This window comes from Pogona vitticeps, chromosome 14 (genome assembly GCF_051106095.1).
Source record: "Pogona vitticeps strain Pit_001003342236 chromosome 14, PviZW2.1, whole genome shotgun sequence".
NCBI lineage: Eukaryota > Metazoa > Chordata > Lepidosauria > Squamata > Agamidae > Pogona > Pogona vitticeps.
The window spans coordinates 16,452,525-16,468,544 of NC_135796.1; the positions used below are offsets into that span (position 1 = coordinate 16,452,525).

Here is a 16,020-nt window from a genome sequence, read left to right on the forward strand (position 1 = left end):
ATTAGTTATTAATAATCATGTGCTGTCAAGACAGTTTTGACTTACACAATGCTTTCCAGGGCTTTCCAGGTACAGAACGCTCCAAAGTGCTTGACCATTCCTTTCCTCTAGGGGGCACCTTGGGACTGTACATCCGGCCCAAGGCTACGCAGGCTGGCTTTATTCGCAGGAGGCAACGTAGGGAATCAAACTCCCAACCTTTGGCTCTATAGCAAAAGACCCAAACCAGTGAGCTGTCCATTCTCTATATTGGTTACCTTTTTATTTTTCAAAGACTTCAGTACAATTCAATATACAGTGGTGCCTCGCATTACGACATTAATTCGTTCCAGCGAAATTGCTGTAGAAAGAAAACGTCGTAAAGTGAAAATAAAAAAGCCATTGAAACGCATTAAAACCTGATTAATGCATTCCAATTAGCTAAGAACTCACCAGGAAGCCATTTTGAGCACCTGGTGGCCATTTTGAAACCCCGAAGATCAGCTGTTTTGATCGTCGGGAAGCGAAAATCGGTTCCCGAAACAGGGAACCGATCATCGCGCAGCGAAATTCCCCCACTAAAAACATCGTTTTTGCGATAGCAAAAATCTCATCGTAATGCGGATTCGTCGTTAAATGGAGCACCTGTCTTGTGAGGCACCCTGTACACTGCCCCTTAATCTCCCTCCCATTCCTGTGAGGTAGACTGAGGCAAGAGAGAGGCCAAACCTGCATGGCTGAAGGATGGGGCTGATATGAGGCAGAAATAGTTAATGTTCTTTTTTTAACCACAGTTTGTTCTTTTCTCTCTCTCTCTTCTCATACAACAGGAAACCGCATATGAATTCCCTTCTCCTCTGCATAGTTAATAAGATATTTGCTCTTCACCTGTTTTTATTTAAATCACTAGAAAACATTCAATAAAGAATTATTCTTGTTATAGGGGGGAAATCCCACCCTACCTTCTGGGTCACTACCGACCTCTCATTATTAAAAAGAGAGAGAGAGAGAGTCAACATTTTATATTCTTGGCAATATCTGGTTGTTGTTTTTCCACTTGCTCCCTCAGTCGACACATATTTATCCTGTCAACCCCCTCCTTGTGCATGTTTATGAATATTAATTTCCAATATCACTCCTTCTGCTAATTTGAGCAAGTCACACAAGGCGACGCCCCGCCATACTGTACACCTCATACTAATTCAGCGTAATCTACAACGATGAAGGGGGGAGAACCACATACATTCTTTCCCAACCGGGTGCCAAAGGGTTAATTGCCTGTTTCTGCGCAAATGTGCGCTAATTAGCAACAGGAAATGCAGAAACTGGGCTGGCACAGACACCTTTTTTTCCTGACGTGTGAAAGCCTAACACAACTCCACATCAGCCGGGAAAGGAGCCGCGGGCCTGACATGCATATGCAGAAAACTGTTTCCTGAACAAACCGAGAATACTGGAACGACTAACGTTTTAAACATAAAGCTCAATTCAGCGGACACTTGCAGAAGAACAAACATGAGGAGTGAAGTAACTTCCTTTGTGCGACATTTGTTAAAATTCGTGGAAATTTGTACAAGAGACAGCAAGAGATGCACTGCAAATTTTGGGGGGAAATTATCCAGTTTTTAAAAACAGCCCAAGAAATGTCTTCAGTTTGCTGTATGCCTCGGAAGGTAGCCAATTTTGGAGGAAGAATAATTCTGTATCTCTGTTGTCCACCTCCGGAACTCCCTGCCACAGGAAGCTAAGCCCTCTCTGATTTGCTATTGGCAGCAGCTTTTTACTCATACAGGGTTTGGGACAATTTTTAATTAATTCTTCATTTCCTTTTTCATTCCATTGTATTTAATCACCCTACCTCCAGTTTCCAGATCGTATCATCCCCCACAAAAAAAACTAACCGAATCCTCCAGCTACATTCATTAAGATTTTTGTCACACAATGCAAAAACATCCTTTTCCCCCCCACACACACACACTCCATCTAAGTTCTTTTCATCTCTTAATGGCGTTAAACACTCTCTGTACCTCCCCAGTAAGATGATAAATTATCCTCTTAGCACGGAAAGACATTATTCGAAAGGTTTTATGTGACGTTGCCAGCCCGGTTCGCAAAGGGGACAATCCCCCACAGAGCGCCTTATGAAAAATAACCCAACTTCTCCCACCATCGCTGCTCTGGCTCCCCACGCCTCTCCAAAAAAACAGGGGGTGGGAAATCCCATTTACATTTTTATAGTTTCCATTTCTCTCTCTCTCTCTCTTTCTCATCCCATATGCATGTCGCCATAAAATATTTATAACTTCTGAGCGGATGTGGTTGACGGGGAGCTCACCAACCATGACCACATGTTCATTAACAGCACAAATATTTGACGATTATTCTGTACACTACGGCGCGGTCTAATATGCCTCAAACACCGGCTCGTTCCATTGACTGCCCGATTCAGTTTGAGAATTTGAGTTCCCGCCTCAACTTTTCCCACACGTTCTCTGTATGTCCGTCACTTCCCCTTGGAAACATTTCGACCGTAGCAATAATTTCGCGAGGTAAGCGATGGTGTTGAGGGAATCGCGAAGGCTGCTGTTCTAGATACACTTCTTCTTCTTCTTCTTCTTCTTCTTCTTCTTCTTGTAGCTGACATATAGTAACCCTAAGAGAGTTTTCAAGCTAAGTGAGATCTTTAAGGAGTGGTTTTACCGGTTCCACACCCCCAGTGTACTTCTATGGCTGAGCAGGGATTTGAACTCAGGCCTCCAGAGTCCTAGTCCGACTACAGCGCACTGGGTATCCCTAGACACACTTATCTGGGAGTCAATGCAACACCATCATATGCATCTGAATATAGCAACCTCGTCTGACTTCAGAAGCTAAGCAGGGTCCACTCTGGTTAGTACATGGATGGGAGACCACAACTACATACCAGGGACCTCCATAGAGGGCTATGAAGGAATGGGTGCTCCTGGGACTTCCTATAGGTGCGTGGGGCATTTGGACCCTCCCCCCAGAACTGATTGGGCCACTCATTGCTCACCACGTGGTGTCGTTGTCATCCGCGTTCTGCAAGTCACGGAAGCAGCTGGGCCAGTGCTTCCCCGCCTCCCTGCACAGCTGACCACTTCGGCAAGGAGGCGGGATGATGTGTCTCCGCGCTCAGCTACTGAGTGGTCGGCAGCTCAGGGAGGCAGGGAAGTGCCAGCCGGGCTACGTCTGTGATAGGTGCAGCATAGACAATGATGGCTGTGTGCATCGTGCAGCAAGAGGTAAGTGGACCGGCTGGTTTTGAAGGGAGGGTCCAAATGGCCCGGGCACCTCTGGTGCCAGTATTCGTATTTGTCTCCCCAGGGAGACAAATATGAATATTCCATCTCTAGATGTGATTTTCCCAATGGGGTGGAGTATTTGCAGCAGGCTCACAGCTTGTAAGAGTTTCCTGCCTTTGAGCTCTTATCTCCAATCATTGATCAGGGACAATGGCCGCAGATGTTCGAGGGCTAGATATGGAAAGCTTTTGAGCCGAACGTGGCTCACGACTTCAAAGTTCCTCATCACTATGCTAGATGTTCTAAATGGAATACCTTTCCCCCCACTCCAAAACTGAAGCATTATGACAGTGCGTACCTGTCCGGCTGAATTAAGATATAATTCCCCCCCCCCTCCAGCTCCCTCTGTAGCATGGAAAAGCAATAAATGTCTGCTGAGATTGATTAAGGCCCTCTACTTTGCTTTGGCCATTAATCAATCTTAAAAGCCATTTATTGAGAAACTGCTACAAAGCCATAGATTATTCCTATTATAAATAGCGGAGGGGCCACAAAGGCCCCCTCCCAAAAAAAAAATTGGGGAGAAAGAAGGCAAGGGAGGAGTGAATAAATTCCTTTAGCAGGAAAATGACTGAATATTTTAGACCGCCACCTTACTCAGCATTAAAATGTTCTATTCGGAATATTTAGCTGACCTCCATAGGGGCTGAATAAGCTTTTTGGAGTTGTTACTCCACTTTCAACCCATAAATATCCTTTACCCCGGCCCCCAGTGATTCACCGGTACTGATGATGGCAGAATAGGTAGACATCAGACTTCAAGCAGATGGTCATTGGTCAAGACTTTCGCTCCTCCTTTAGCTAAGAGGCCATTGAGTTTCACTCCATCTACCCGTCACCTACGGCTTCTCAGTTCTGGATGCTGAATAAGCACATGGGGAATTTTTATGTTGTTGGTGGTGGGGATTACTTTTCTTTACTTGTTTAGTCTTAACCCTAGGATTTTTCATAACATTGCAAGCGATACAGTTTATAGATGCAGCAAGCACTGAAGGGAACACATGTAGATTAATGTTCCTGCTCTCCCATCTCAGTGTCTTCACACAACCTCAATGTGTGGTTCAGAACAGGCCCCATTTCACAGTGAAATGCACAGAAGGGCCAGTTAGGTGGCCACCCATATCTCACAAAGAGAGAGAGAGAAGGGGCAGGGGAAGAGACAGAGAGGGAACACAGATCCGAACGACATTTCTCTATACTAATTTATATGCATAGATGCTAATTTGGAAATAATACATTAAATACCATTATTTGACGTGATTGAAGGAGACCCACTGAATCAACAGGACTTGTGTGCATGTTGACTTAAGTCGGATTCAAATACAGTGGTGCCTCGCTTGACGACGTTAATTTGTTCCAGCGAAATCGCTGTAGAGCAAAAACGTTGTCAAACGAAAATTTTAAAAACCCATTGAAACACACTGAAAACCGTTCAGTGCCTTCCAATGGGCTGAATACCTGCTTGTTCAGCGAAGATCCTCCATAGGGGTGGCCATTTTCGGTGCCTGTAGTGCGAAAAATCAGTCCTAAAAACAGCGGGGGGACATTTTCTTCAGCCGGCGGCTATTTTGAAACCCGACGATCAGCTGTTTGCTGATCGTCGTAAAGTGAAAATTGGTTCCCGAAGCAGGAAAAACCCCATTTAAACCATCAACGTCAACGTTAAGCAGATTCATCGTTAAACAGGGTAATCGTCCAGCGGGGCATGACTGTATTCAAATAGTTTCTTTTAGTTGGGAGTTACAGATGGGCACGAAGCGGCTGTTCAAAAGTTCGTGCTGGTTCGTTTTTCTGCCGAACAGGTGTTTGGCTCTTTCCGGCCTCAAGTCCTCCAGTGGGTACCCACTCAGAGGCAGCACCCCGGCTTCCCTGCCCCACCTCCTCCAGGCGCTGTGTCTGAGTGGGCACCCACTGGAGGAGGTGGGGCTGGGAAGAGCCAAACACCTGTTCGGCTGAAAAACGAACCAGCACGAACTGCAACAGTCGGTTCGTGCCCATCTCTAGTTGGGGCTCACAGTTATTAATATCAACCTGATATTATCCCATCATAACGAAGGAGGTTGGGGGCCAGATCACCCGTGCGCCTGCTCCACGTAGTATCACGGAGATCCCTGTGAATAGACAACTTTAAAGCTACTTTTTGCCGTGTATCCTATGTTTTTTTCTCTTTGAACCCCGAAGCAGATAGGACCACCCTCCAAACAATGGATGGTTCTCACAAAAAGTGACGTATTTTCAGAATATCTGGCAAACAAATAAAATAAACTGAAAAAATTAAGAACAGAAAAACGTGGCGTCTTGAAGGCCAACTGATCTATTTTAACGTAAGCTTTTAATGTAATATTTTAAGGTAAGCAAGTTCACTTCTTCAGACACGTTCAGAACTATTCCTGCTGGCCCCATCACGCACGCATGCTGCGGAAAGCATAAACAGGGCCATGAAGCAAATAAAATGCCATCATCATTTATTTTTATCCCGCTCCCCTACATTCGTACTAAGAATGGGTTACATTAAAAATACATAAAAATGCATCAAACCCAGGCATAAAAACCACCGTTTGAAACAGAGCCGCTAACAACAAAAACTCAAACGGAAACCTTGTGTTTGAAAAGTCCTGGTTGTTTTTTTTAAGCTAAAACAGAATTGTAAAAGGAACCCCCCAAAGCAAGATTTAATCCATCAAACATTCAAAGTGCACCAGAACAAACAGCATTTGCTATATTGGCCAGCAGGGAGGTTGAGGGGAGGCCAAACTCAAAGCTTAGCTGGTGGCCATTTTAAAGCCACGGTGCCACCACCAAGTAGATCCCAAATTCTCATCAGAGGTGAATGTCGGAGTCCAGTCGGGCATCAAGATTTGTCCTAAACACATCCAAGAACCCATGATGTTCTAGGTTCCCCAACGAAAGGAAGAAGATATATCTAGAAACCCCTTTCACCTCTTCTTCTGAACTTGTGGGGGAACAGAAGACATGACGGATTGATATGATCCTAAAACTGCATCAGTACCAGTTCCTGCAAGGTTAAGCTGTGGGGGATTTGAACCCATAGAATCATTGAAAAGTGAATTTGGAAGGGGCCTACAAGGCCATCACGTCCAACCCCCTGTTCAAGGCAGGAGCACAATCAAAGCAGATCTGCCAGGTGATCGGCCAAGTTTTTCTTGAATGCCTTCAGTGTTGGAGCACTCACCAACTCCTGAGGTCATTGCTTCCATTGTTGTACTACTCTAACAGTTAGGAAGTTTTTTCCTGATATTCAACTGAAATCTGGCTTCCTTTAACTTGAGCCCAGATATTCTGCTCTTAGTCTTTAAACACTACGCTAGATTAACTACACCAATAGGAAGCAAACTTCTTCATGCTGAAAAGTAGGATGAGCTGGACCAGGTGTGTAAAGTGTGGCCTGCCAGTTCCCATCATCCTTAGCCAACACAACCAATGGGGGAGCAACATCCAGAGGGTTACACTTCGTCTGCCCATGATCTAGAGCCACAAATGCTCTAAACCGGTGGTTCACAACCTTGGGTGCCCAGATGTTCTTGGACTACAACTCCCAGAAGCCTTCCCCACTAGTTATGCTGGCCAGGACATCTGGGAGTTGTAGTCCAAGAACATCTGGGTCCAAAAGGGAAGCACATCTCAAAATGCTGTGAAATAGGGCAAAACAATTAAAAACAACAACAAAATTGGAGCTACTTGGTCTCATTCAAAAGATGAGTGTTTGTACCACAGAGAAATAGTAAGGAGCCCCCCCCCACAAACACACACATACACACACACACACACACACACACACACACAAAGCTCTGCTTTGATCTATAACTTTGTGTTATCCTGAATAGAATGTATCACACACCACACCTAAAACTGCCCTGATTAAAAACAATCCGTTATCATGGGCAAAGGGAAAACCCATTCTCCCAAAGCAAACATATTCCTGCATATATATCTGGCAGGAAGACAGAGCAATTCTATATATAAAACACCTCCTAGGTCTTTATGGACATTACTAATGGGCCAGAAACAATAGAAGCCGGGCCTGTGACAAAACTTGTATAAATTAGATGCTAAAGCCACGGTGGTTTCCATTTCCCTCCGTGTGGTTCTGCGCTAAAAGTATAACATTCCTGTTGAATACATTCTCCCCAGGCCAACTTGGTAACACTGAATTGCCTCGTAGGGAAATGCACATTTGTTCATAGCTGCAGCCCAGCTGGGCTCAAGGGCTTCGGGCAGCAATCACGCAGCATCTCTCTGTTCCTTATTGCTTCTCAGCCTTTTAGAGTCATAGAATAATTCAACTGGAAGGGGCCTCTAAGGCTATCAAGTCCAACCCTCTGCTCAGAGCAGGAATCCAAATCAAAGCAGATTTGACAGAGGGTGGTCCCGTTTTCCTCTTGAAAGCATCCAATGTTGGAGCACTCACCACCTCTCAAGATTTTTTTATTATTGCCATACTGCTCTAGCAGTTAGGACGTTTTTCCGGATATTCCGCTTAAACCTGGCTTCCTCAAACTTGAGCCCACTAGTATGTGCCCTGACTTCTGGGATAGTACAGTGGTGCCCCGCTTGATGACGATAATCCATTCCAGGAAAATCACTGTAAAGTGAAATCGTCATCAAGCGGGGGGAAAATCGAATTGGAATGCATTGAAAACCGGTCAATGCGTTCCAATGGGGAAATACCTCCTTGTCCAGCAAAGATTGCCCATAGAGAACTGCCGATCAGCTGTTTAAAACCACTGTCTTCCGAAGCAGGGGTCTGGAAGGCAGTCATTTTGCGAAGGGAGGGAAGCCATTTTACGAAGGGAAGCCATTTTGCGGAGCCGTAAAAATCATCGTTTAGCGAACAAACGGTTCACGAAGCAGGCTCCTAATCGACATCAAGCAGGAAAAAAAACATTGGAACCATCATTTTGCGATCGCAATAGCAATCGCAAAAAACTCATCGTAAAGCAATTTCAACGGCATGCGGGGTAAACGTCAAGCGGGGCACCACTGTATTTCACCTCTTTCCACCTTCTCAACAAAAGTGAAAGGAAAGGAATGGAGCATCCAGATATATTCTCTGTGGGTGACCGGCTGAAACCCTGAAAAAGTGGCACACCTCGGTGCAATATCTGGCCCCAATATCAGCAGCAACAGCAACATTTAAAAGAGAGAGAGAGAAAAAACTTCAGTGTTCCCAAACCTGACTTGTAAACCAGCTCTGGCCCTACTTTTGAGAGTGAGACATAATTCAAAAAAAATTAATACATCGTCAACCAAGGCAGGACATAAAGAAAGAAAGAAATGATCGACCTTTCTGATTCTCTTTATCATATCTTGCCCTGAGCTTTTTTCTTTCTTGCTTTCTTTCCATGGAGAGGCGAATCACAGGTAAACAAATAAAATATCATCACTCCAAGCACGGCAAGGCACACTGCACTAAAACGAGACGCAGCATGTCTCTCTTGAAGTTGCCAGTCATAACTCCTTCCTTCCCCAGCGGTCTAACGCTTTTCTCAGCATGCCACGCTTTCCAATTACCTATTGGCCTTTTCGTTTCTCTCCCCCCTCCTAAAGCTGAGCTTTAGTCTCTCTCCGTGTTGTACAGCTCTAAACGGAGATGTTCCCGTGGGGTGGCATGGGATCCTATACAGTGCACTGGCTGGAAAGATTGCCTCCATGCCTAGGAATGTTTGCCGTTTAAAGTGATCCTTAAACAACATCTTCCATCTGGAATCATGGCCGTGGCTCTTAATTGACGGAGCGAGGCCAAGACCTTGGTGTCGACCTGTTACAGAGCTTTGAATGTCTGGTTAAAAGTCTCTTTTGTTAGGCCACAGAAATATAGAGACGCACAGAGGAGAACAGCTTCAAGTTTCCCAGATAGTCCACCCCTTTCTCATTCACCGGCACTTAAAGTTTCAGGAACTCGGAGACACTGGTAGACGAATTAATGACAATGTTTCATAGACCATAGGTAGGTAGGTAGGTAGGTAGGTAGGTAGGTAGGTAGGTAGGTAGGTAGGTAGGTAGGTAGGTAGGTAGGCAGGCAGGAGGCAGGCAGGCAGGCAGGCAGGCAGGCAGGCAGGCAGGCAGGCAGGCAGGCAGGCAGACAGACAGACAGACAGACAGACAGACAGATAGACAGACAGATAGACAGATAGATAGATAGATAGATAGATAGATAGATAGATAGATAGATAGATAGATAGATAGATAGATAGATAGATAGATAGATAGATAGATAGATAGATAGATAGATAGATAGATAGATAGATAGATAGATGTTGTGGGCAAATCAACAGCAAACTAACAAAATTGCTTCCAACAGACTAAAGAGAGGGAAAGGTGAAACTTAGCAGAGAGGCAGGGCTCTCTTTGAATTCAGAGGCGGGAAGAAATGATTGGTTACTGCCGGATAGACTGACAATTGTCCCAGCCCAGAAATTTCTCTTCCCATCCAAACAAACTACGGGCAGCATGCGAGGTTGTAAAAACTCCAACACTATCCCAGTCAACTGCTGTCACGAATGGGCACTTTTATGATGCTTAGACTTTAACACAATTGTCTCAAAAGAGAATTCTGTTTGCATTTCCTCCACTTTCCTTTCAAGATAAAGAGATCGGGCTCTACAGAGAAAATTAAACCGGGAGGGGGGAGAGAGAGATCTGACACCAGACAGAGCAACATGCCGCCATCATGGTAGGAGAACGCCTCCATCTCCGAAAGCATTCTGAAGCTGCAAAAGCTGTCATTCTCTAGCGGAGACTTTCAAAGGAAGACTCAAGCGTGAAATAGCTGAATTAGAACTAATAACCAAGTTTGACTCCGTTCATTGGAATCTGAATGGAAACAGTGGTTTCAAATCTGGCTACAGGTGTTAATTTACTTAGCTGCGCTAATGCAATTATGCTCCTTCCGATCATGGCAACTGCAAAAGGTCGCTTGGTTTATTTTTGCATGCCTTCCTCCTCTAATTGAGTGGTCGAAGGGTGTGGAAATGTCACCGTACAGGGGCTGCCCAAGACTTTTTGTAGCCCGAAGCGGGAGAACCAAGGCTATCTCATTCCACCTCCTCCCACCCAAAACAGTGGTAAATACCCAAAGTTAACCAAGCTCATAGGAGGAGAGCCTCACAAACACCAGTCCTTCTCTCAGCCAAAGGCAGGACCAGCTTCCAGTGTTTTACACTCTGCCTGCATATTCACACGCACCCACCAACCAAAGTCCATCAAAGTTGCCGTGATCGAAAGTTTTCGTTCGTGTACATTGCCTTTTGCTTTTCAGCAAGAGCCTGTGAGCCAGCTCTGGTCTATTTGCATAACCCCGCCCCCTTTATCACTGTCAGTTCCATTCTAGTATTTGCATAGCTCCACCCCAAAATAGGACAGATCCCCCCTCCCCAGAACTGAGAAAGCTAGGAAGGAACATAGGATGCTGGAACCCTAAACCAAAGAATGCTTCCGTTGGTTTCGCACCTTGTTCAATCTGGACTTTGGTGCAGAAATGGATCAGGGATCCAGAACCCTACTTTCAACTGGGACCAATGAAACAGAGTCTACTGTCTTGACCATAGCCTCTTTTGTGATCATCATCATCATCATCATCATCATCTTAGAGTCAAGGAGGCATAGTGGGGAATCGAACTCCCAACCATTGAGCAACCCAGGTTGATAAGGGTGAAGGTCAGTACCTTGAGGACAGTTCACATATTCTTGAGAACATGCACTGAGCAAACTCACCTTAGTGTAAACTGATCTACTAGAGACCCACCAGCGAGGGAGACATGAACCATAACCAGGTCCCCTTCCTTGACCGGGCTAATTGGTAAACAAAGTAGAAGATTGTCATCAAGGTTTAACACAGACTTCTTCAGCTTATTTTGGGTTGGGTAGAGGATAACACTTCCAACTCGCTCCATCGACACCAAAGGTAGCTGTGTCTCCTCCTGGCCACTTGGGTGGCCGAAGCTTTCCAATTTGGGGTCATCTGAAGAGCAATCTCCATCGGACACATACACCCAATAGAAAAGTTCCACTGTGATCCCTCCCAACGAGTCCACCATCTGCTGAACGTCGGGCGGTGAGGGCGGTAAAGGAGTGGCCAACTCAACGTTGAACCAACCTGGTGGAAATTCCAGCTCCGCCACGCATAACCCCAAAGGACCTTTCAACCGACAACTGCCGACCGTGACTTTCTCCTCCTGGAAGGCCGCCATCCGCACGCAGGGCAGGCTCTCCACAGCATCGTCGTGATCCCAACCTTGGCCGGCGACGTAGAACAAAGTTTGGACTTTGGGCCGGTTGGCGTAGACTGAGCTGTCGATGATGTGCGATTGTAACTTCCAATTAAATGTGAACCGGTCAGTGAAACTGAAGAGAGCAGAGGTCCACAGGAGGTTTGGGGGCACTGTTTGCTCCACGGCAAATGGGCCGTAGGTAACATTTAGAACAGGCAAGCCGGTGGTCCGGTAGACAAGGAAAGGCTCCGTTCGGGATTGCAAACTGGCATTCCTCATGATGTCCTGGTTGGTTTCTTTGAGGAAGAAGGCAATGTCAGCGTTGGAGATGCTGTAACTCGCAGGGAGGTACACAGGCAAGCTTGTAAACCGTTGCATGCTATCGACAACTCCTCCTCGGCCGTTGACCACTGCAGAGCAAAAGAAAAGAGAGCAAGGTAACTGAAAGCTTTCCATTTCATTCCCATGGAGGCTCATTCAAAATCATTATCTGCCAGGCATTCCAAAGTATGTGTACAGTGGTGCCTTGCTTAATGACGATAATCCATCCCAGGAAAATCGCTGTTAAGCGAAAACATTGTAAAGCAAAAAAACACCACTGAAACGCATTGAAACCCCTTCAATGCGTTCCAATGGGGTCAAAACTCACCATCCAGCGAAGATCCTCCATAGGGCAGCTGTTCTCGCTGCCTGTCTTGCGAGGAATCCGTCCCAGAAAACAGCGGGGAGCCATTTTGTTTACCCGGTGGCCATTTTGAAACTGCCGATCAGCTGTTTTAAAATCGTTGTTTCGCGAAGAATCGGTTCCCGAAGCAGGGAACCGATCATCACAAAGAGAAAAAAACCCATTTAGACCATTGTTTTGCAATCACAATTGTGATCGCAAAAAGATTGTCATAATGCGGCTTCATCGTAATGCGGGGCAATCATAACGTGAGGCACCACTGTACAAGCTTTTTGTTGTTGTTTCTCAGAACATCGCTGAGATCCCTAACAGCCTGTAATGCACATAGGGTGTGTTCTACACATGAGACCATGCACACACCGTTGCCGTATGTTCTAACAATGAGAATATCAGTTTAATGTGATTGAATGCAAAAGGTTCCATCCAGATGTCTCCTCTGTAGACAGAAGGAACCTCCACGGGTTTCCCATTGGAAGTAGGGGTGGGATAGTGATTCTCACTCAATTTTTGCTTCAACACAGAATGTCCAGAAACAACTAGAGCAGCGATGAGGAATCTAAGGCTGTGAGGCTGAGAATGGACTTCCTGACTTCCCAAGCTATTTGGACTTTCATCATAGAATCATTGAGTTGGAAGGGGTCCACAAGGCCATCAAGTCCAACCCCCATGCATCCACTGCCTTTGTAAGAAAGCAGCCCAAACATGACCATCTCCAGAGCCCTTATTTCAAAACGGAGGGTCATTTTAGCAGCTCTGTTGCCAGGTGGTTATTTATAGAGTACACCTTCTGCCCCTTGAGTAGCTCTTGTGAAGTTCAGACAAAACTTGGGAGTGAACTGATCTCTACCCACCCACTCCAAAATAACTGGACTCCCTGGACTCCTTTGCTTGTTTGTTTGCAAAGGATAATGTGGCACACAACTGGAGAGTCCCTGCTTGGCCTGAGACTTGGGAGGCCAGCCAGTAGATAAACCCAGACAGCTTCCCTTCCTATTCATGCCACCTGGAGGAGTTGTAGAGTTCTGCTCAGAAGAAATATGCGCTAAGCGAAAGGGTGTGAACTCTCATGTAAGCCTCTATAAAGTTCAGCATTTAAGAAGCAAAATCTGTCAACAGGTGTGTTTTCTCTGAGTTCTTTTTTTCTAGTCTGAGGGCTACATTGTCCTACATGTAATCTGTTGAGAGAGACAGTCCATGCACAACCTTGGGTGCCCAGATGTTCTTGGACTACAACCCCCAGAAGCTTTGCCCACTAGTTGTGCTGGCCAGGATTTCTGGGAGTTGTAGTCCAAGGACATCTGGAGGCCTAAGTTTGGGAAGCACTGCTCTAAACTTATGTTGACCACAGGGGATCCTGACAACTCCGATTCAAGGAGAGCTTTCGATCGGATCTTGGCAGGAGCTGTCCAAGGTACTGAAACTGAGTATGATAATGAGGAGGGTTCCTGTGCTGTTCACTTTCAAATCCAGAGTGGATTTGTCATCAATGAAATCAGAGTCATCAGCCTCTGCTGATCCATCCTCTTAGGGGTATGAGTTTTGTCGGTGGGGTGAAACAGAGCTACATGAAGGCACATCTGCTTCTATTTGCCCTGAGCTTCTGAGTAATTTCTTATGGCACGAGGTGGAGCATTCATCACGACATCTCTCGGATAGCTCAGCTTGGGAAAGGGTTTTCTTTGCCTTGCCAAGCACTTTGATGGCTCAGCATTCCCCGCCATAAATTGCAAAATACAGATGTGCTGATGTTATATTGCATATTGTCTTTACTTCCTCCCATTACCCCAGCATTTCGCATCCCTCAAGCCCTGATTTACAAGTTCATATATAAAACATATATACACTCCTCTTCCCCCATTTCAATTTCATCTGAGCAACCGCAATTCAGAGCATCTTTTGAGAGCCGGCTACGAGGCGAAGAATCCCAGCCCGGCTATAAGTCAAGACGAATGATGCACAAATTTTGTCTGAGAGCTTATATGGGAAGCCATAAAACCCCAAGAGACAGGGTGAGGTTTGTCCCGGCATTTGCCTGCAACTAAATTCTGATATCTGAATTTAGCAGCATTTTACGAGGCCATCGGAACATCTGAGAAACACATCCATCATCCTTGCACAGACAAGCCCCCCCGTCCTTTGGGTTCCTAGATTCAGAACCTCCCCATGAATCTCAGTATGGAGATGGTGAAAAATGAAGTACTGGGTGAGGGGTGGGAAGCCAGATATGGGGTCTATTAAATCATCTGTTATGCTAATGCTGGTTGTGTTGAGGGCTGGCGAAGAACCATCAGGGAGTTCCATTTGAGAGTAAGTGAAGAACCGCCGTGGAACCACAGAGGGAGGATATGTGGCATGGAATGCACATGAAATCCAGTAGGCAGAAGTCCGTGTTGAATTTAGCACAACCACGCTGGTCATCAGAAAGAGGAGGAGAAATAGAAGAAGAGGAGAAGGAGGAAGGCTAGGAACAGAAGTAGAAGTAGAGCAGGGGGAGTGGGAGCAAAGAAGAAGTAGAGGAGAAGAAGGAAGGAAGGAAAGGTGAAGAGGAGAAGGAATAGAAGCCGAAGTAGAAGAGGAGGAGGAGAGGAGGAGAGGAAAAGAGGGAGGAAGAGAAATAGAAGAGGAAGAGGATGAAAAAAAAGGTGAAAGGAGAGGAAGTAGAGGAAGGGAAGAAAGAGAAGAAGAAGTAGACTAAAAGAGGAGGAGGAGATGAGGAGGAGTAGAGAAGGAGGAGAAAGTCTAAAAGCAGGAGTAGGGGTATTGGAGAAAGAGAGGAGGAGGTAGAGGGGGAGAAGGAAGAAAGAAGGGAAGGTGAAGAGGAGAAGGAAAAGAAATAGAAGCAGAAGTAGAGGAGGAGAAGTTAGGGAGGAGAAGAAGAAAAAAAGAGGTAGATGAGGAAGAGGATATGAAGGAAGAGAAGGAGAAAGAGAAGAAGTAGGAGGCTAGAGGATGAGGAAGAAGAGGGGGAGACTCCTGATTGAAATAACAATCAGAGCCATGCAATTCCATCTTGACCCCAAGAACCGATCAGTCAGAGAGCTTTAAAAAAAAGAGCAGTATACCCCCAAAGGACCTGCCGCGCTCCACAGCACACACAGCTTGAAAACATGGTGTCTGTTACCCTTGGCATGGCAAGTTCCCTCTCCCGCCTGTTGAAGTTTTGTTTTTAGTCTTGCCTGCTTATCTCTGTCAATGCTCCGGTGGCAATGAAAAATGCATGAAAGCCACATCTGTGCCCTTAGATATATATATATATATATTTGCCAGCGTCTTTTCTTCCCGCACAGCATGGCACAGCAGTGGCATACAGATGAAACCTGAGGACTTCCATGGCTTCAGGGGAAGACTTCTCAAAAATCCTCGAGCCTTTTAGAGGATGACATTTCTCAGCAGCCCCTCCCAGAGTTTGGGAAACCAGACTTAGTGGAGAGTTAGATTGGGGGGGGGGGCTTCAGTGCGCATTTTCTTTGGAGAATTCTGGGAGCAGTAGTTGGGGAAGACCAATTTTCCAGATCTGATCTCTCCACATTAGAATAAATGTGAGTCCTTCACATTTATCAGTGGCACAAAGGCAGACAGACAGGGTGGTATATAACTTCTATGTAACTTGTGACAGGATGTACATTATGTTGTGGGAATATTGCAAAAAGACAGCGACAGGACAACTTCATCCCAAAAATTACAAAGCAGGGTTTTCTAGCAGGAATGTTGGCAAGTCTTCAGGACCAAGGATCAAGTCTGAGTCAACATCTTTGGTTGTTGTTGTTTAGTTGTTAAGTTGTGTCCAACTCTTTGTGACCCC

General features: G+C 45.7%; 1 protein-coding gene across 1 annotated transcript in view; it reads right to left on the bottom strand.

The window, feature by feature from the left end:
• Window positions 1–16,020, bottom strand: part of LOC110076608 (transmembrane protein 132B) — a 190,261-nt gene that overhangs the window by 126,392 nt on the left and 47,849 nt on the right. Inside the window, exon 2 of the mRNA XM_078381732.1 lies at window positions 11,037–11,943. Coding sequence (XP_078237858.1) covers window positions 11,037–11,943 — 907 coding nt within the window. The remainder of the gene's footprint in view (window positions 1–11,036; window positions 11,944–16,020) is intronic.